Below are 21,892 nucleotides of genomic sequence, written 5' to 3'. Positions count from 1 at the left end.
CGAATATTGAGAGCTGACTGTCTGCAAATTGCACCAGGACATGGATTTTGAATAATTAGACCTATGATGTAATGTGTTCATCTTGACTGAGGGCTCTTCCCATACACCGTCTACAACACTGAATTATTCGGACTTCCATGAAACAGATACAAGAAAACATCTAATGTTGATTCCAACCAAAGGCACTTCATGCTAGGCATGACACAGACCACTGATCACCTGCAATACACTTTATCAACAGTTTTTGGTCTTTTTTTAAAGTCTGAAATTATATCATCTAATTAGAAAAAAACCCTGCCTTGCACAGATCAAAGGGAAGGAAGTGCACCTTTGACCATTTTATTGTCCCGTGGAGTTAAAACCGGTCGCCCTGACATGTAAAACAGGTGCCAAGGCTGGATAATAATCAAATCTATGGACATTATGGAATGCTGACCTCATCCAAACTGAATTAGCGATGTCTTGCTTTATCAGGAAAACAGCATTTCCTTCCCTTGAACACTGTGAATGGTGAAGATCCACAACGCCTCCAGACGGACATATCTTTCAGATTTCCGTAAGTCAGTGGTGAAACATCACAATGTGAGCCAGGATTGCAGTTTTTACACGCTTCTGTATTTATTCAGTCCTCAAAAATAAAAAAAGATCCCTGAATTGATCGATTTCACCTCTTTCTTTGTTAACGTAAATTTTAGATAGTGTTTCCGGAATTAAAATATTGTCTACGCTACGACCAATAAACGATTTAGAAGCTATCCTTAGTTGTTGTTGTTGTTTTTTATAAAGGAAACATACAAAAAGTTAAAAATGTGATTTCTTCTCTTTGGGACAAACCTCTTTTTTTGTGCAGGAATGCAGCTCACACAACTTGAAGCGACTACGAGTACGAAGCCACCTTCAATCTTATTCATAGAACGCCGCAGTGTCGTCTCTTTCTCTGGCTATTGATGGCACACAGGGTCTGACCTTCAGTGTCCGTCAGTATCTTGGCAGATAACACACACACAATTGTGATTTTTTTGTTTTTCTTCATGGCTTGACTTTCCTTCGGAACGTGACAGGAAACCACTTTGGTTCCTGTCCCTTGAACAGGAAAATACAAATGTACTGGGCGGGAGAACCAGTTAGTGGTTGTCATGACATCGCTTAGTCTTGTCAAACCCCTGATATCAGCTGAGAATTCCCCCAGGAGGATTCTGATGTGTTTCTTCGGCTGCACCGCCACTGTGCTTTTTGTCAGCTAATGAGATGGAGGTCATGCATGTGTGTGTGGAAATGCTTGTGTTGGAGAGGATGCTGCAGCATGTGGTTGGATTTGATGTCAATTACATGTACCCGAGCTGTTTGGATGCTGTTTCGGACGTTTTACCTCTAATATCACCGATAATCACCAAGCAAAGGCCATACGAGTGTGTGTGTGTGTGTGTGTGTGTGTGTGTGTGTGTGTGTGAGTTATTCCTTGATGAGTCGATAGATGTGGTGCTGTGCTCCGTGCTCATTGTTGGACACCTCGAACACGCACGCCATACACAGCAACGTCTCCTGAGTGTCTCTGTTGCTCACAACCTGGACACACACATTGATGAATAAAAAGAAAAAGAAAGAAAAAGATGTTAAATGCGCAGTAAAAGGTAAAACGTGTGGACACAGACAAAATGAAAAAGTTGAAAATCAAACATTTGCTGCATTATAGAACAAGACTGAAGGCGTGTAAACGATGAAATAACACGGTGCGATGTAGTAAACCAAAAAAGAGCGAGCAAAGCAAGGTGTTTTAGATTCTTCGAAGTGGCGCTGTTTACCTCGCATACCGTCTGCGTCATTTCAACTGGGGCAATCAGTTCTACGGCACCGATCAAAAGTAATCACGTGAAGAAAAAAAAACTCCAAACCAAAAACATGCATTAAAGAAAGATTATGAAAGTAGCAAAAGATAATTGTCAGATCTCAGGCTGAGGGGGGGATCAAGTCTTCTTACAGGCCACCTCAGGACGGCTCCATATGAGCAACACCTTGGCAGAGATAGAATGTTTAAGAGTGTTGAGGTCCTGTTGGTGTGCAGTAAAGAACCCTACTGCTCCACCAAGAAAAGGGAGCGCTGCGTCAGATCAACGACCCTGAACCCAAGCGAGATGTTTGAGATGAACCGGACCGCAGAGGAAACGACAACCTGCAAACAACTGCAACGCCGTCAGGAGCACCTTCACGGTGGTTGGGAAACCCCTCCCAGAGGATGACCTCAATAGAATGGGCGAAAGCGCCAAAGCAATAGCCGGTATCTAAATCCTTCTTTCTCAGCTTACTGCACGACTCCACGACGAATGTGTTATTTCACCGTTCCGACGCCTTCAGCTCCGCTCTTTAACGTCGAAAGAGAATGAAGCGAAAGGAAAACACAAAACAGGCTGGATTTTATTCATAATGTTATTGGGGACGCCGCTAGGGACCGAGTGGAGTCCTCACCAGCAGAATAGTGAAGTTCTCCAGTACGCTGTTCATCATGTATTTCTCCGGCAGGTGTTTGAGCTTGTGGATGAAGTTGATCATGTATTCGCACATCGGCGAGCGGCTGATTCTGTAAACGAAGCGCCCATTTTCAAATCTCGCATACTCCGTCTGAGAGAGGAAGGGAGAGATCAGCATTTGTGAGAAGACCAGGAATTGACTCTTTACTGAGGACATCGCCACAGTTACTTTGAGTCCATCCTCACCTCCACCTTCTCGACGACCTGCTTGCCAAAGGAGCACACCTTTGTGGAGCAGGTGATGGTCATGTTCTCCGAGCTCTCGTACTGGCTGCTGACGCCGTAGAAGGCAGCGGGGTCATCCTGCATGTTGGGGTTCAGGTCCGCCTGGTAGGCGCAGAGCACAAACGTCACTGCGCAACATCAAAACACCGAAACCCAACAACTGAATCATGAGCATGACAATAAGCAAGACTCTGCTGCTGTCTGCAAACAGCGCCCTCTGCTGGCAGCTCTCTGAATAACCCTTTATTCATGACTTTCATTTTGTGTTAAACCTTATAACTTTAATTTCATATCTAGTATGAAAGGTTTGGGCTGTCAAGTAAATTAGTAAAAATAATAGCTAGTTTCTTTTTGACTTGTTTTTAAGGTTTTTATTTGGTGCATGATCCCAAAGGAGGGGATATCATGTCAAATATAAATAACATAATAAGACCCTCCGTATCCTCCGCTATGGGTGGATTTCATTGGTGAACATCAGACAGAAAGGAGTTGATGGTGCTGCTTATTTCTTTTTTTAAGTGAATCCTACTCACAACATCTTGTAAACATAGAAACAAAGAAAATGCAAACATTAAAAGGCCATTAACACCAAATATGATATTCCTGATCTTGGATCGTGCTCTAAAGACTGTAAACCCTGTGATAAGTTATTAATATTTACAACACTGAATAGAATTACACTTTTGATTCAGACCCAACTTTATCCTGGAATTTTGATATCTGTGAAAACACATTCTATAGACTTTAAAGATCACATATTATACCCTTTTTCTACAAGTTAACTCAGACACTTATATGAAATATCTGTGGCAGTCTTTTGTCAAAATAGCGAACAGATGCTGCAGGACAGCGTCCGTCATTTCTGTCTCAAACAGCTCCGTCAGAAAAGCCTCTGAGAATGAATACTTGATAATCAAACTACGCAGGATTGGTTTAATTTCGCCGTTTTTTGGTTGGTAATGACCCAAAACCACAAAATATGAGTGTAGAAACATGGGGAAAGTGATTTTTTTCATAATATGTCCCCTTTAAAAAAAACGTCATCACTGTGTTGAGTTGAGCCCCCAAACTTCTGTTCCTCTTTATTTCATCGTCCTCCAAAATAGCTACAGTTTCTTCTATCATAGTGATACAAATGTACTTCTTACGACTTCTGATCGTTACTGCAGGGCAAAAAGATTTTGTGTAACATTGAGTTGGTAAAAGACTGCATAGAAAACATGCTGCACCTGGATTACAGGCTTGTACTGTCTATCCACAGCCACTGTCTGTGGTAGATTACTATTCCCTCGTCCAATCACATCATGGCACCCGTTACTATGTATAACAGTGCCATCAAACGCTCAACATTCTGACTCAGATAAAATACGTTGATCGCATGGCCATGTTAGATTTTTGCTCTGAAGTTTCCGTCACTGGTTTTATTTAATTGGGAAAATGTTTAGTTGTGTTTGTGACACAAACATTAAGACATTCTGACTGTTCAGAAATTATCTTTTATTTATTTTTGTACTACACACAAGTTCAAATAAATACACAACACTGAGGCAGCAAACTTAACTTCTGTTGCAGAACAGACTCAAATAGGATTATGTTTCACTGAGTCAAGACTTCTAATACAATGAAAAACAAGTGTCTTGTTCAAAGACGGGAAGAAGATGAAGACATTACAGTATTAGACATGTTTAATGAGATATTTTTTCAAGGTAAAAAATAAAATAAAAAAAGTGCAAATATATTACTGGTTGTGGGAGGAACCCGGAGAACCCAGAGAGAACCCACGCAGACACGGGGAGAACGTGTGCCACAGTCCTGCCTCTTTTGAAACAATTATGTTTTTATTTTTCAGACGTGTAAACAAGTATAAGTTAGCCTTAAGTCTCAGTGAATTCTGTGAATTCACTAAATGCGTGACGTGTTTGATTTCTGAAAGCCGTTTAGTGCACTTCAGCCGTGAAAAAGAACAATGAAGTAACGCTCACACACAGGTGGAGGCAGAGCAACCTGTGAGTCAGGAGGTGAGCAGGTGTTCAAACAAAGCAACGGCGCTTTCATCAAGCCACCACCTTCATAGACCAGGTGGAAAGAACACACACACACACACACACACACACACACACACACACACACACAGGAACCAGTCGGTGCAGACAAAGGCAAAGCACTGGGTGGAAAAATACAGGGAAAACAAGAGTCTGTGCTGAAGATGATCAAATTAGGAAATGCAGGCTTAAAAAAAAAAAACGATTTTCAGACAGTCTAAGATCTGATAGATCTCAAGGCGCAGAAAGGAAAGCAACATTATCAGGAAGTGTTGCCAGCTCACCCAGAACTTGATAAGGTAGAAAGCGTTTTGCGGGCCCTTTCCGAACAGCTCCTTGAGGCCGCCCTTCTTCTCAGGGAACTTGTCGTAGATCTGCCTGATGTCCACGCACTCCAGCAGGGGGTCGCTGTAGCTCGGGCTGCTCTGGCTGATGAGCACAAACAGGTGCTTGTTGTACTGAGGGGAAGAAAATGGCACGGAGAAACGTTTTCATGCAGGCTGACCGAATCTGGTTTATGAAAAACAAAACATTTCCTCCATCCATCCATTTTCTTGTAGGCGAGGCAACCTCGCGTATGCGTGAGTGATTGTCTACCTATGTGTGGCCCGATGCGCTGGCGTCTCATCCGGGGTGTACCCCGCCTCTTGCCTGCAGTTAGCTGGGATAGGCTCCAGCAACACCCGAGAGCCGAACTTCGGAAAAGTGGTTGAAGACAAGACCATTATGTTCGTCTCCACCACTTAGTCCTCTTCATCTTCTTCACCACTAGAGTCATCTTCCTCACCACCAGCATATGCTGGCTGGCTACACTCTCTCCTTCCACGACCTTACAGTCACCGACCTCCTCTAAACTGCTCTGTCTACACCAGATGTCATCCACCTGTGTGCTCCTTCCTCCACTCTTGTAGGTCACCCTATGTTCTAGTCTCTTCTGGAAATAAGTGTTAACTACTGTCATGTCCCTCCTTTTGGTAAAGTCCACCACCATCTGTCCTTCTAGGTTCCTGTCCTGAATACGAAACTTACCCATTGTTTTAAAGGTTCCATATTCTACCCTTTTTCCACAAGTTAATGCAGTTCCAAAACAGTTTGTGCCAGTCTTTGGTCAAAATAGCAAACAGATGCTGCAGGACAGCGTCCCTCATTTCTGTCTCAAACAGATGCTGCAGGACAGCGTCCCTCATTTCTGTCTCAAACAGATGCTGCAGGACAGCGTCCCTCATTTCTGTCTCAAACTGCTCTGCCAGAAATGCTCTAAACCCGGAAGCAAAAGTACGTTCATAGCGAGCGTGCGGGCATACACGCTACCATGGTAACCCGCGAGGGATGTTTCAGCACATACAAAGACACGTCTGCCAATTTTCAGCAGAAAATTACCACAACAAATAAACTTTATCCACTCTGTTCTTCTGTACGAAGGTACAGTCGTAGTTAATAAGCTGCAGTTTAACAGACCCTCACATTTTTATGCTAAAATGTTGAATAAAATCCTGATTTCATCTCTGAATCAGAATTAAAACATCAGCTCAGAATATGCAATAATTTAATCTCCAGCAAGGTCCTTATTTACAGTAAAATAAAGCAGGAAATGTTTGTTTGTTTGAGTCGTTCTGTCCCAACAGAAACGAGAAGACGAATGCCAGCTGTCCGTGAGGCTGAGGAATAAGTCCTCAGTGTGGCAGGATGATCGATGGACCCAGCAGACGCAGAGATAGAGCTTCACAAAGGTCACGCATACTCGGATACACACAAAGGGTTTTAACACTGTTCTCTACTCGGGGGTTATCTGTCATCTCTGTTTATGGGGCAATGGGGAGTGCTTTTTGTAGCTGTGTGTGTGTGTGTGTGTGTGTGTGGCACTCACCGCCTCCTGGTCCCTCTGAGTCTCCAGGAAAGATGAAAACTCCACCAGTCGTAGTTTGGTGGTGCCGATGGAGCGGCCCTGCCACGCTGGTTCTCTGTGCGTTTGGGCTGCTGTGGGAGGCTCGTAGCCTAGACGACACACATGCATTCCGTCACTGCTTTCTCATGGACGATGGGCGACAAAGACGAGGATGCGGTGACTTAAAACACACTGGAGAACAGTAGTGAAGGTGTGATAACGCTGATGTCACAGTGAATATCTTTTGGTTGACGATTCAGTCAAACATTATTCTGTATAAGAAGATCGAACTTAACATTCAACCGTTGGAAGAATTCAGCCTCCTGTTAGCTTAATTAGCTTCGTCCCATTCGACTCAGACATGACGAGCGATAGAGAACGCTAAAGGAGGGGCGCGTCGAGGCTTTGAGCAACCAAACTTCATAAGAAACAACATGCTACATGTGCAGAATAATCTCATGTCTCTCTGCAAAACAAGTAAATAAACAATGTAGACGCCATAAGAAAGCAATAGACCTGCTACAAAAACTGTTTTCTTATTTTATTTTGTTGCAAACGTGTCATTGTTAATTTAAGAAAAAAATTATTTGCCACTGACAAAATAAAAATGTTATTACAGCATGATAATTATATTACTATAACCTTTCAAAGATCGTTAAATTCTTAACAACACTCAGATAAGGAGATGTAGGGGGGAAAAAAAGAATATTCTAAATATAAAGATAGCATGACTGAATTAAAAACAAAATGTGATTGATTGCTGCAGGAAAAAAAAACCTTCTGGTGTCATGTTAGCGACAATGTCAGCGTAAATGGTTGAGGTCCGGGTACAACTAGATCAATAAGTCGATGAGAAATCACACATAAGCCAAAAACGTATGAAATAATGACAAATAGGTTTTTATAAGAGGTGATATAAGAAGAGTCTGACTGTCACCGTTCTCTCTTTTTGACCTCTTCACGAGACAGACCTCGGGGTGCGCTGGGAACGACAGAGCACAGACAAAGTGAAAAAAAAAAACACCCCAGAGATCAGTGGCCTAAACGGAGAGGGAGGACCGTCTGCCCACTTTCCAGAAAGGAAATCATTGTACCTTTAGGCACCTCTTACCTGTTGTGGTTCCTGCTGTCTGCACAGAGTAGGTTTGCTGAACGAATGGCTTGATGCTGGAAGACACAGAGATGAGGAAACGGAGACAAGAGGACATTAAAAAGTCTGCGCCAAGAAGAGGGCCAGTAGCATTCTAACCGAATTACACAGAGAGGAATGGAGCTCTGTCTTGCATGGGAAGAGAAGTCAAGAGCATCGGCGAGTTCAGTAAAAGCTATACCAGCCCCATTTAGCGCTATCAACATCATCATCATCATCATCATCATGATCATCACAGCCAGTAACAGCAGCAAGCACTGAAACCAAAAGGACTTCAAGCACAATGAGACTTTGCATATGCTAATTACCATATTATTATTATTATTATAGAGGAAGATTATCGGGATACGTTATTGTGAAGAAGATGCATGTTAGATGTCTGAACATTTCATTATTTTAATGATCAGATTTTGTTGGGTGTATCAATGTGAAGGGTCCCATTTAATCCAGTGTTTATTTATTGTGATGAATCAGTGGGTATAAAATAAAATGTTATTACAGGAAACAGAATATATTATTAAATGCCTTACTTTTATGTTTGAAAAATAAACCCTTAGTGCATTTTAATCAGACTAAGCTGCTTGCTGACACTAACACAAGCTGATAAAACCTGCATTATTGGGACCCTTTCCATTTAAGTTCATAAAAACAATTTAAGGCTTACTCTTCCGTGGCGGCGCTGGACTGTCCTCCAGGAATCATCCCCTGCCACAGCTGAAAGGAAACACACACATGAATACAAAATATAAACTGGTCTGTGCATTCCAGGATTTCAAAATGAGCATATGTGACCTCCAGATTCATTGTTATATCATTATTTGTTATAATTCGCATCCTTGTGATTCCTGCTTTTACTTTGAAAAGCAAATCGTGTGTGTTACCTGAGAGTTGCCGGGGAAGCTGGCTCGTACGATTCCAGGCAGGAGCTTGCTGTGTATGGCGGTGGCGGAGACGATCTGAGCCGAGGACATGGAGGAGATGCTTTGCAAGGCCTTCTCCTTGGCATTCTGGTCCTGAGTGTCCACATATGCCACACACAAGTCCATCATCATCATCATCATCATCATCATGAATACACAATTCAACTTCAGACAAGCAAACATCAGGGCATCAAACCCAGTAATAATAAACAGGAAGGGAAGGGGAAAAACTCAGAAGGACAGTTACCCAGACATTTTATGGAGGAGGACTCCCTTTCAAAGGAAGAACTCTTCCCCCTTCCCTCCCTCCACATCCATCCACATATGCGTCACACTGCAGCCAAAAAAAAGGTATGTAAATGACACAGAATTGGGTTACATTTGCTTTTATTATGATTTAGTTTTTCTTACTATTTACACATTTATCTGTTGTTTTGATACGTAGTTACATATTAATTTGACTGTAGGCATGTATCTGGTGCTGAGGAAGGGATCCATCTAGTTTCCATTATTTCTTATGGGAACTATAGTTTTGGTTTTCAAACGGTATTACGGAGGTTCCGCTGTACATGTTGTGTTGGGCATCCCAGGTGATTTTTGCTTTTCTGTTTTTTTTTAGCACGGTGGCGGAATGGTTAGCGCTCTCAACTCACAGCAAGAAATTACCGCATGTGTTTTCTCCGGTTTCCTCCCACCGCCAAAAACGTGCAATTTAGGTGAATTGATTGAATATCTTTTTTAATATGGACGGTGCGGAGCACCTGCACCTACTACACCTGATACCTGCTGATTTCTGAGAGAGGTAATTATATGTCTATAGACTGCATGTATTGTGTTGGGTAAGCCAAGTGATCTATTTTTTTTACAATTGATTCCTGCGTGGACGACGCATATCCAGGACAAGCTTATGTCCAACACAAAACCAATGTCCGAGCGCCACTCGTTCAGTTCAGGTCTTCACCACCTTCCGTGGTCGTCTCCTCCCGCGTTGTGTTTCCATTATTGATGGGATTTTGGGCTGTATCTGTGAGTATTTCTTAAAAAGTATTGGGTCCAAAGAAAGCGAGCGGTAAGGATGGCAGTGAGAAGAAAAAACGCGTGATGACAATGAAGCATGAACCCATCGATCAACGTGACCGTGGTATTCGCGTAAGTGATTGGACACGCCAGTGCGAGCGGAGCACATAGACGCTATGTGCAATCATCAAACAGAAGGATGCTATCAAGAACACAAAGCCTTCTAAAGGCAGAACTATTACGTCTAAGTATATTTAAGCGTACATATTAGGTACAATTACAACCCCTCCCTCCTCCTGCGCACTGATCACTACCATTAGCGATAACCTCAAAGTTAGTCTCATAATAGAACCACATTTTATATTACAATAATATTGTATATTATTTATTATGTAATTGTGTGTCTATATTGCAATAAAAATAATTACATTGTTATCAGTGTTGATTTGGGTGTTTTTAGGCGGCCGGAACAGATGAAATAGACATACAAGCGATTTGAGTTACGAGTTCTTTTGGGTATTTCAAGGATATGTGCTTCAAGAACTGATTAAATTTTTTTTTTTTGAATGAAGATGGAAAAATACTCTTAAAAACCAAAATCTTTTTGGCAATGATGTTTAGCGGAAAGACTGTTAACTATTGCCTGTGACTGATCATTTCCAATGCATGTGCTCGTGGCTCGTGGCCCACGGGTGAGGTCAGAGCGACAGCGGTACATGCGCTTTACACACCATCAACCCACCGGGCTGCGCTGCTGCCTCTGGGCCACATTTACTGTAAGGCTCAACTTGCGAACTCATTTGTAACATCTAAATTTAACATGGCGCTCCGAGCAGAAAGCAGCTGAATCAAATAGAACGAGGCACTGCCGTTGCTTGGTGGATCACTAATTGGCAGCTTCACTCAAGTTAATTGGCATAGAGATAAATCTCTTCTCCATGGGGGGAGGTAATAACATTATAGGAGGTACTTGGAAGAGCATCATGCTGGATTTTCAGATTAAATACCAGGAATCATACGGGTCTGATAGCATCCCTGGTCTTTTCTTTGAAACTATTGAATCATGTGTTCAATAGAAAGCTCTCGGAGCAGACGTTGGCACAGCTTTTTCAGCAGACTAACTTTCAACTGAAAACATTGTCAAAGATTCAATCACACTTGGTTTAAAAATGAGAGCATCCCCAAATACCAAAAGGCTTCCCAGAAAGTTTTTTTTTTATCCATGTGCACCATGGGAGAGTAAAATATCTAATTCAGAATCACATTTTTAGTTGGATGTGATGTGAATAAATATTTTTGTCTGGAAAGACCACTCCTGTGTAACCCTTCCTTTTTCAAGACTGGGAAAACTGAATTAAATATTGATTATTGAGGAATCTTTCCATTTTCATAACAGAAAGCCTTTGCCCATCCAACCAGCATGTTTATTGTTTTAAATAATGAATCATCCGTCACTTATTTCCTTGCTTGCTTTTTCCGACTGCTCCCCGGAAAAACAAGAACTCCGTTGTGACTTTACATAAAGTTAATTACAACCAACAGTGAGGATGGAAAACAGAGCAGGGGGTAGTGGAAGGAGGAGGGTAAGAGATTAATAAAGGGTGGAGAGAGAAGAGGGAAGGAAGAGGGGCGGAGCAAATGAATGAATGTATGGATATAAGAGAATAGCAGGGGGGGTTAACAGGCCTAAATAGACACCTAGGATACTGGAGTGACTTTGACAGGCATTCAAATAGCTGCTCATTATGTGGTGAAAAGGAGATAGTCAAAAGATGTTTATTGTTCTGTGCTCGATGTAATCTGTAATAGAAATAGCATTTTAATCATTATCTGTATGCCTGTGTTAAACAGTGCGTTATATTTCCATTATTAAATTCTATCTTTCATAGGTGATGTTTTTAATACTGCCTGTTATTCCGTAGAGGTAATCGAATTAGCTGCATTTATTCCAAATGAAACACGTCGCTTCACGGTCACTGGAGGACTGTGTTACTGCTAAGAACCCCTTAACCCTGAGTGCAAATGTAAGAGATTACCACAGACTCACCTTTAGTTTGGACTGAAACTCCCTGGATTTTCGTCTGGCTAAGACCTGGATGTGACTGGACACCTGTGATAGGAGAGGAGAGGAGAGGTACAAAATAGAGGAGGAACAAACAGTGAGTTGCTATGGTTATGAAAGGACTACTGGGTACACACACACACACACACACTCATAAGTTCCCTGACAACAGTGAAGAGAAGCATCTCTGTGCATCTTTTGAGACAGCAGAATAACACCTGGGAAGACATGTCGAGAACATAGACGCTAAGACGATACCACTTTCTTTCATCATTTTAATTCTTTTCATATGTTTAATTCCTTGCAGTAGGACTATACTCTCCTACATTGGTATCATCAGAATGGATTTCTTATAAAAACACGCCTAAACATGGCAGCAGTCGGGCCAGGGCTCCATCAGCAGCTGTAAAACCGTGCAGACCAACATGAGTGTCCCTCCAGGAACAATAATCTTCCTGTTTGTACATGATTACGAAAGCATTTGATTATTTTTTTCTCCCACCAAGACAGTTCTGCCAAGTCCCACCCAGCTGAACTGTGACTGGCTCATACTAATGTGTTGCGATTGATTAGTGCTCATTCTGCTGAAGGCTTTCAATGCGGATTCAAAGCCCGCAGCCAGACACACAAAGAAGGTGGAGCTTCACGGCTGCTCCCGATCACAACACAGCAGCCTGCGCCTGCTTGAGAATACCAGAATGTGATGCACCGCGTCACGAATGCGCTCTGACAGAACGCCTTTAGGGAGTCAGCTGTTGTAGCGTAATGAACCATGCAGAAAGCAGATTGAGGTGGAAGAGTGGATTTACATGTTTGAATATGTCGTTATCATTGCAGTCAATAGAGCGTCAAAATCTGTCCATCAATATCTCTGTTGATTATTGAACAATGTGTATGGAATTTGAAACAATCGAGTAGGGTGGGGATCTTTATCTGACCACCAAATTTCATCCGGATCGGATCTAGAATGACGTTAGGAAAAATATTAATATTTTTAACATTGAAAACCACATTTACTGACTTATTAACCCAAAGAGATGCAGAACAAGTTGTCCATGCTTTTGTAACTTCCAGGCTGGATTACTGCAACTCATTACTGTCCGGCTGCCCAAAAGGTCTATTAAACATCTTCAGCTGATCCAGAACGCAGCAGCTCGTGTTTTGACAGGAACCAGACTGAGAGAACACATTTCTCCTGTTCTGGCGTCTCTGCATTGGCTTCCTGTTAGAGAACAGATTTAATATAAAATCCTTCTGCTCACTTTAAATGCCCTCAACAGCCAGGCCCTCCTTACCTTACGGAGATGATTATCCCATATTTGGCCTGCTGTTGGTTCCAAAAATTTCAAAAAGCAGACAGGGGTCGGAGCTTTCAGTTATTGAGCTCCTTTATTCTGGAATCAGCTCCCTGATTCAGTTTGTGAGACAGACGGCGTCTCTATGTTCAAGAGTAGACTAAAGACTTTCCTTTTTAACAAAGCTTATAGTTAATCAATACAATAATCAATATGCTGTCATAGACCAGCACTGGTGGCTTAACCTCCTCCCCCTCTATCTGGTTATTCATGTTATAAATATATGTCAGTAATCTCTCTCTCTTCCCTGTAGTCTTGTGCTCTGTCTCCCTCTGTTTGTCCCTCTTTCTGTCTCTCTGTCTGCAGGACCTTCTCCGTGGTGCTGCAGAACATGGACCTGTGTCCCTCAACGCTGATGTCCATATCACTAGCATTAGCATTTATAGCTTTATATAGCAGCTCTTTAGTCAGTTTCTTGTTCAGCAGCCTATGTTACATTTAGTTTTTGTCTGCTCCTGCTCTCTCTCTCTCTCTCTCTCTCAACCCAGCCGTCCACTATGAGTCTTTGGTTCTGTTCAAGGTTTCTGCCTGTTAAAATGAAGTTTTTCCTTGCCCCCGTCTCCAAAGTGCTTGCTCTTGTGGGTCAAGTTGGGTTCTGTCTTTCCCTGCTACTCCTGTAAAGTGCCTTGAGATGACTTTCTGTTGTGATCTGGCGCTATAGAAATAAAACTGAATTGAATTGATTTGGAACGCCTGTACGAGCGGAGTACATTGACGATATGTACAATCCTCAAACAGACGGATGCTACAAGAACACAAAGCCTTCCAAAGGCAGAACTTAAACTATGTCTACGTTTATGTACGTGTTTTTTCCAGTTATTTTATATGAGAAATCTGAATTGAGATACAAACAAATTGAGTCACAAGCTCGGTCCCAGAACGAATTAGGCTCTTATCTCAAGGTATTACTGTATCAATTACACTCGGCCTTTCAACACATCTTTTTCACTCTACATTTAGCACCATTACCCTCATTATATCTCTATAATGTGATATGCTGTGATTATATCGGGAGAAGGATGCTGAGGATGGAACTGCCAGGGAACAGGGCTAGAGGTCGACCCAGGAGAAGATACATGGATGTAGTGAGGGAGGACATGAGAGTGGCTGGTGTCGGGAGGACGATGCAAAGGACAGGGTGAAGTGGAGAAGGTTGATTTGCTGTGGCGACCCCTCATGGTAAAGTACAGTAGTAATGTGATATGCTGTGATTCATAACGTAGCTAGTATGATTGGATTTAAAGCATACCCCCAAAATTACCTGTTTCCTCGTCCGCGTCTTGCCTGTTCGGAGCTTTATGTATCTGGCTATCAATTCATTTCGACCTGCAGGATAAGACATAGAACACAGGGAATGAAACACACACACACACAAACACCCCCCCACAACATACACACACACACACACACACACACACCATAACATACACACAGTATTTCACAAAACAATGACAAGCAGAAATCATATGACCCTTACAAACCCCTGATTTGATGCTGTTAACCTGGCGACCCTGTGATCTGCAGTTTTTACATAGTAGTGCTGCAATCAAAGATATCTCCATCAAGCCCTCCACACAAACACACACACACTCGGCCCTGAATGCACATGGCCCAACAATACAGGCATTCATGCGGACTGGCCATTCCCTGATTAAAGGAACCAGCGGGCCAGCTGTACCCACGCATACGTGCACATATATGCGCGCGTACACACACACACTTACAATGCTGAATAATTCAACTCATTCAATGAGGAGCACAGCGGACTCAGCATGACCTGGCTAGATAGATTAGTGCAGGAGGGAGCGAGAGAGAGGGAGCAAGAAACAGTTGTGTCCAAAACTGTGACAAGAAGTGTGTGTGTTTGTGCGTGCGCATGCATGTGTGCTACTATATGCAGTATTAATGAACAGAAAGATACCAGAGCAAGGTAAAAATGTAAGTAAAAGAGCAGTAATATTTAAAAACATATCTAATCAGTTCATTCTTATTTGTCATTTAAACAATGTGTGAGGTGTAATTATTGAATATGTCACTCTTTTTTTAAGAAGCAATGGAAAACCTGTGACTGTGATAAACTGTCTCATGAAGTCTGACAGGATGGATTACTGCACATGTGTATTGGGAGTGCATGTAGCTCGCTAGCAACGCAAAGTCACCGCGCTTTATCGCTAAGTCAGCAGACCTGACAACAACAACAACAACAAAAACAGACACACAATCAGCTTTGCCATCCATGTCGTTTGATTCGGATTCAAGATGTTGGATTAGACATTACATTAAATGTTTTGTTTTTTTTCATTAAAAATCTGGTTCTCACTTCAACGCTTCCGTGTTAAGAAAATAAACACTTTAATTAAACGCATCGTTCCCATGATGTCATCAACAAGATCGAGCTTATGCAATATAAGGATCTTAAAGGTACGTTATGGTGGTATAAAAATATCATCTAATTATTGCTATCAACAAAATCCAAGAAAGCATCCAGACATTTTTGTTGTTGTAAATATCACAAGTGCATGTGGAGCTCGAGGCCTTGGTTTGCTTTGATTTGTCTCCTTCCCTTTTTCCCTTCCAGCCAAGTGGAAAGCCAAAGTCAGGCCAGCTGGCCAGCTGATGGTCAAGATCAGCATAAAGCCAAACGTCTACTCACCGTCCAAATGGCTGGCAACAATAGCCCAAACTAACTAGCAGATGGTGTGTGTGAATGTGTGTGCGCGCGTGTGCGTGTGTGTGTGTGTGCGTGTGTGCGTGCTTGTATGGGAGTGCGTGCACCCTGACCAATCTCACTCTCGCTGAGATAGGGAGCTTAGTCTGATAAAATCTACAGCTCCCCATGCAGGTGTTTTCCTTCTAGCAGTCAAAAGCTGCCACTGACAACAGCACACACACACACACACACACACACACATGCATGAGTGCCAACAAACACCCACACACAAAACACACACAGTGAGTCCTGGCTGCGGAGGCTGACATCTGACTCCAGAGGGGCCAGCTGGTCTTTCTAGGAGGCTTAACGGTGAATTATCATCCTTCACTAACCCTGCGGCACACATCCCTCACTCTCTCCCTCCTCTCTCACAAAACTCTCAAACATGTACACACACACACACACACACACTCGCACCCCCCTTCCTTTCCTCCGTCCATCCATCCATCCTCTGTCCCTCTTGTCGTGAATGGGCTTCCCTTCTATTCCCGCTTCCTCTCTCCCTCTCCCGCTCTCTCGCTCTCTCTCCTTGTCTAGTGAAAGACTTCAAGGCCAAAGTCAAATGGCCATTAACCGTGACGAACACAAGCAAGCAAGTCGGCCAAACCCCTTTTCTTGAGGCTGAAGCCGCTCCCTGTGAAAGTAGAGCCCGGGGGAGATGGCGCACATACAGTGCTGCAATATTTCTGACTGTTCCAAAAAGATTGATGAACATCAGACTGCAGTTAATACGAATCAAATCCGCAGAAATTGATTGTCACCATCATTGGTTTCTTAATTGCCATTTAGAGGCCTGTAAGAATGACTCTTTCTAAATCTGCAGTTTCCTGTCCATTTTCTGTACTTTTGGAAATATTTGCATTCTATAAAAGAATTACTGCAGCAGTTTGCTGTCCCACAACTCAGTTTGCCGAGTGAGAACTCAGAGACAGGACTCTGGCCCAGAGCCTGGCTGAATAAACCACACAATGCCATAATCAAAAGAAATGATCACCCAAATTAATTATTAGAATATTTGCGCATAAATCCACTAATACCTCCATCTCTAAAATCTGACCAATGGGGAAAATACAGTGGGTGTTTCAAATGTATCATAGCACCCAGGGTCACAATGAAGACATCACTTTACTCCATGCCAATTTAAGCAAGACCTCATAATTGACTGACGCTGGAAACTGACTTCTAGCATTTTAAAAATATGGATTTGGTCATCAGTGGTTGAAGAGTTAACAATGAAAATATGCTTTCCATCATGGTGGATACTATATTTATATTAGTTTCAGCAAACACTCTTTTCAACTGGGCCAGTGATACCGAGTTGGTTTTTCAGTTCTAGTAGCACGGGTAGAGCGGTTAGCAGGTGCGAACGTAGCATTGCCAGTTTCTCCCTTGAGCTGGTCGTAAGCGAAATACAGAGGGTTGCATCATGAATGGCATCCGGAGAAAGAAATTGCACAAATTGTTTTTTTAACGGAGCAAATCAAAGTAAATAAGAAAATCTTCGGGTGAACAGTGCAGAGTGATGGAGAGAATGTGGAAAGGATGTGAAGAATCGTGTGCAGGCAGGCTGGAACGGGGGGAGGAAAGTATCAGGTGTGAATTAATCAAAAGCACCAGTGTCCCGCAGTATTTTTACGTGGACTTTATCCTCACTCCCTACCAGGGACACCAAACCTTCAGTAACAAAGAGCAGATAGAACTGCAGCTCTGGCCTACATGCTTCTTTTTTCCTTTCCCAGGGGCCGCCGCCTCCGCGCTTTTCAGGATGACAATACATCATGAGTCAGCATATATAATCATCGACTAAGGCTGCAGCTTCTGCTGCGGTTTTAACCTTTTGCTAACTAATATACATTGTGAAATGCTCTGGAACTGAACTTTTAAGGTGCTCTAGAATCATCAACTCCCTTAGAGCATGATATGAATCAACCTCTGTGGCAGAACACCAACGATCAAATCGTGCAACAAATCATGAGCAAACTCCAAAAGATAAAACGTAACTTTCAAGGCTTGATCAACCTCCATCGTTTGTTCCCTGAAAAAGACCTTTTGGTATAATTCTGAAATGCACATTATTTTTACGTTTTGGTTAACCTTACCATTTTTATCCTTCCTCCACTTACCTTTGTACCATTTCAATCTGTTCATTGGGCTCAAATTTCAATAAAAAACTGGAAAAAGTGGAATGTTCTAAATCTTTTGACCAGTAGTGTAGCTCTGGTGTCTTGCTGTAACATGCTTCGTCTTATTTTATGGGATGTGGGAGGTGCAAAAGATATAAATACATTGTTTTCTGTTTTATATGTGTTGTTCAGAGGTATTGTCTGACAGTATTCCAGATGTAATCAATCTTCCAACATGCCGCTTCTCACCAGGCTTGCAGCGTTCATCATTTCCAGTTCAACTGGAGCTTTAAGCCACAGCGAACGTCCTGATGCAAACACCTCCAGCCACAGGAAAGTGATTTCAGTTTTCAGTGAAAGGGCATATAGACATGCCTTCTACAGGATCGGTTCAAATATTTGTAAAACTGCAGAGGATGTTTTGGAGATATTCATAGTCTGGGTCACAGGCCGCATGTCCTTCATTACCATTCACATTATGCTGCCGCCTCCTGTCACACATCTGTTTTGAACCTGTCCCTGATCCACAGCTGAAGAGATTCATGGCGATTGAATGATTTTCATATCTGTACAGGAGATCTATATGTTGTTTCTAGAAGGGACAAAGCCACAGGACATTATAATGTACATCTGCTGTAGCTTTGCCAAAGATATTAGCTCTGTTATTCACAGTTTCATCCTCGGTCCCTTTTTATATGCATCCATTTATGATATTTCTATGCCTCTCTCCCTCTCTTCTGTCCAAGGTTTCTGCCTGTTAAAGGGAAGTTTTTCCTTTAAAAAGTTCTTGCTCTTGTGGGTCAAGTTGGGTTCTGTCTTTCCCTGCTAATCCTGTAAAGTGCCTTGAGATAACTTTCTGTTGTGATCGGGCGCTATAGAAATTAAATGTAATTTAATTTAATTTGATTTAATTTAATTGCGTGCATACACTGCATTGCTTTTAATAATAAATAAAATCCGAATCCTGCATTCTTCTTGTAAAGGACTGAAACAGCGTGCATGAAAACAAATGTGAACGTGTGCATTATGAGGCATAATGAAACTAATAAAAAAAATAACAATAGATAAGTGTTTCAAGATTGTGTTTGTCAATCAGCGATTTACCTACAGAGGCAGAGAGCACAGTGAGACTGACTGATTAGTGGCTGATCAATGGCAGAAGCAGCTTTAATAGGGTGGCTAGTGCATTTATGTGATCGCATCTTTCTTGAGCATTGCAGGCCTAAAATAAAATATATTTTTTTCCTTGCCACAAGCAATCTACAATGTCATTTGAACTTCCACAAATGAGTTTGTTTTTGCCCGAGTCATTATTATTATTACACAGAGATAAATGGATTTTTAACAAATCTTTGAGAAGCGGTGGCGTATGTTCCAAGCATGTAGAACATACATGTAGGATTGCTCAGTTTCGGTGATGATGCACTGATTCTAGTCCCCACTGTTGTAAAAATATTGATCAGTGCAGCTTAACCCTTTATTGCCAGATGCATCATATTTGATAAACATGACCTTTCAGGATTTTGAGACTTCTAATTCAGAAGTTTTATTTTACCCTCCCCCCCCCCCCCCCCCCCCCCCCCCCCCCCCCCCAAAATACATTTGATAAATACAAGCCGACACACGCATCTGCATTTTTCCATGAAGAAAATTCCGGATTTTGCCAAAGTTACATAAATTAGAGCACTTAAATAAAAATGTACGGTTTTTTTGGTTGCCGAATTTGTCAGAAAGTTCCATTAAGACCTTATTTTCCAAACATTAGAGTGTTCTGACGATTACTTCATGGTGCGGGCTTTAAAGGGTTAAAATAGACTGTTTTCTGTGGAAGAACTTCACTGAGTCTTAACCTCAACCTAATTGAAACCCATTAGCATTAACTGGGAGAATGAAAGCCAGGCCGCCCGCTGTTTGACTTCACGAACGCTACCGTGGATTAATGGACGACGCTCAACAGCTGCAAACGTTTGGAATCGCCATCTGTCCACATACTGTGGTGTGTGGAGTGTGCACTGAAATGCAACAAGGTCCCAAGACTTCATTACAAGTACGCAAAAAAAGAAAACCAATATCTTAGACTTAGATTTAATATAATACTTAAGCCTAAACTCAGTTTCATTTAGAACAAAAAGAAAAAGAAAAAAAATCACAAGAATGCACTCTGCATATGGAGAGAGAGAAAAAGAGTGAAAGAGGGAGGGAGGGAGGTACAGCTGGTGGACGCCAGAGTACCATCTGTTCATCAGTTGACACACACAAACACACACACACTCTCTCAGTCATGCTCATTCTTAGGCACACACACACACACACACACACACACACACACGATTCAACAATTACTTCCTCTCTCTTAGATCGTCTTCCCGTCTTGCCTCTCTGACATCGATGGTCCTGTGAGACGGCCCTCACGCGACCATCTATCCAGTAACACGGAGCTGTCGCTTCGACAACTCGACCAGTCATTGGATGTGTTGAGAGCAATGTGCAGAGACGCCGCTTCCAACAACAACGCATTGTGTGAGTCAAGCGGAACATTACCCGCGCTCTTAAAACATGGTTTATCACCATGTGAGAAAACACATCTAATGTGCAAATGCGTTATCACTCCTGATGGATTTTTTAGTCATGTGTTGAGGGAACATTCTGAGCATTTCATGTCTTAAAGGTCCCATGTTAAGAAAAACTCACTTTTCCCATGTTTCTACACTATTATGGTGAGTTTGGGTCCTTATCAACCCAAAATAGCAACATAAACCATCCAGTCAATCCTGCGTACTCTGAGTAGTTCTGTAATCAAGTACAGAAATGCTTCTGGAAGAAATCCCTCTCACTGTGACGTCACAGTACGAAAACGTGCACAAGATGCGTGTGCACATGCATGCACATTCATTGCAATGAACTTAGTTTCGTTTTAATTTTCAGAGGCTTTTCTGACAGCGCTGCTTGAGACAAACAAGAGGGACGCTGTCCTGCAGCATCTGTTTGAGACAGACAAGAGGGACGCTGTCCTGCAGCATCTGTTTGAGACAAACAAGAGGGATGCTGTCCTGCAGCATCTGTTTGAGACAGGCAAGAGGGACGCTGTCCTGCAGCATCTGTTTGAGACAGACAAGAGGGACGCTGTCCTGCAGCATCTGTTTGAGACAAACAAGAGGGATGCTGTCCTGCAGCATCTGTTTGAGACAGGCAAGAGGGACGCTGTCCTGCAGCATCTGTTTGAGACAGACAAGAGGGACGCTGTCCTGCAGCATCTGTTTGCTATTTTGACCAAAGACTGTCACAGATATTTCATATAAGTGTCTGGGAACTGCGTTAACTTGTGGAAAAAGAGTATAATATGGGACCTTTAAGATTAAAAATAATAAAAAAGGCATTTTATCATCAGATATTCATGGTTTTGACATGCAGATCCAGCATTTTACAGTTTACAGTTGACACAGAGTCAATGTCAAACTTTTCCACTTACCGTACATCTTTCCTTCGTCAGACAGTATAATCTTCCTCCTTCCACACGGCGGGTAGATGGCCAGGGCTTCCTGGAAGCTCTGCTCGATATCAGGGCTCCAGACCCCCTCAGGGTCCCCGTCCATGGTCTTATCTCCTCCTGAGTCACTCAGCCTGTCCATGTCCTCCCCTGCGCTCTCACTGCCGCTCCAGCTACTGCGTTCCATACTGTCCGCCAATGCAAACTAACCAAAGTGTACCGAGGGCCAATTCCAGTAGTCTGATGCTAACTAAGTGATGTGACTAAAAGCTAAAGGCAAGTTTGAGCTAATATCGATGGCAACAATTGCCTCCCAGTGGGGACGACCAGAATCTGAGCGATAATCCTAAACTCAGAATTTCCTTCGGGTTTAACAAAGTCTATCTAT

General features: G+C 42.5%; 1 protein-coding gene across 1 annotated transcript; it reads right to left on the bottom strand.

Annotated features, from left to right (window-relative positions):
- Window positions 1-1,452: 1,452 nt before the first annotated feature.
- LOC137893685 (transcriptional enhancer factor TEF-1-like) lies at window positions 1,453-21,691 on the bottom strand. Its single transcript, XM_068739109.1, has 11 exons — window positions 21,487-21,691; window positions 14,443-14,507; window positions 11,812-11,874; window positions 8,709-8,840; window positions 8,492-8,541; window positions 7,789-7,844; window positions 6,660-6,787; window positions 5,077-5,250; window positions 2,712-2,852; window positions 2,464-2,616; window positions 1,453-1,566 (listed from the first exon to the last, which is right to left on the bottom strand). Exons 1-11 carry the CDS (start codon window positions 21,689-21,691, stop codon window positions 1,453-1,455), a joined length of 1,281 nt encoding a protein of 426 aa, XP_068595210.1.
- Window positions 21,692-21,892: the final 201 nt, after the last annotated feature.

The sequence above is a fragment of the Brachionichthys hirsutus genome, chromosome 5 (assembly GCF_040956055.1).
Source record: "Brachionichthys hirsutus isolate HB-005 chromosome 5, CSIRO-AGI_Bhir_v1, whole genome shotgun sequence".
NCBI lineage: Eukaryota > Metazoa > Chordata > Actinopteri > Lophiiformes > Brachionichthyidae > Brachionichthys > Brachionichthys hirsutus.
Note: the sequence above shows the minus strand (reverse complement) of the source record. Positions and strands in the feature narration are given on the sequence as shown.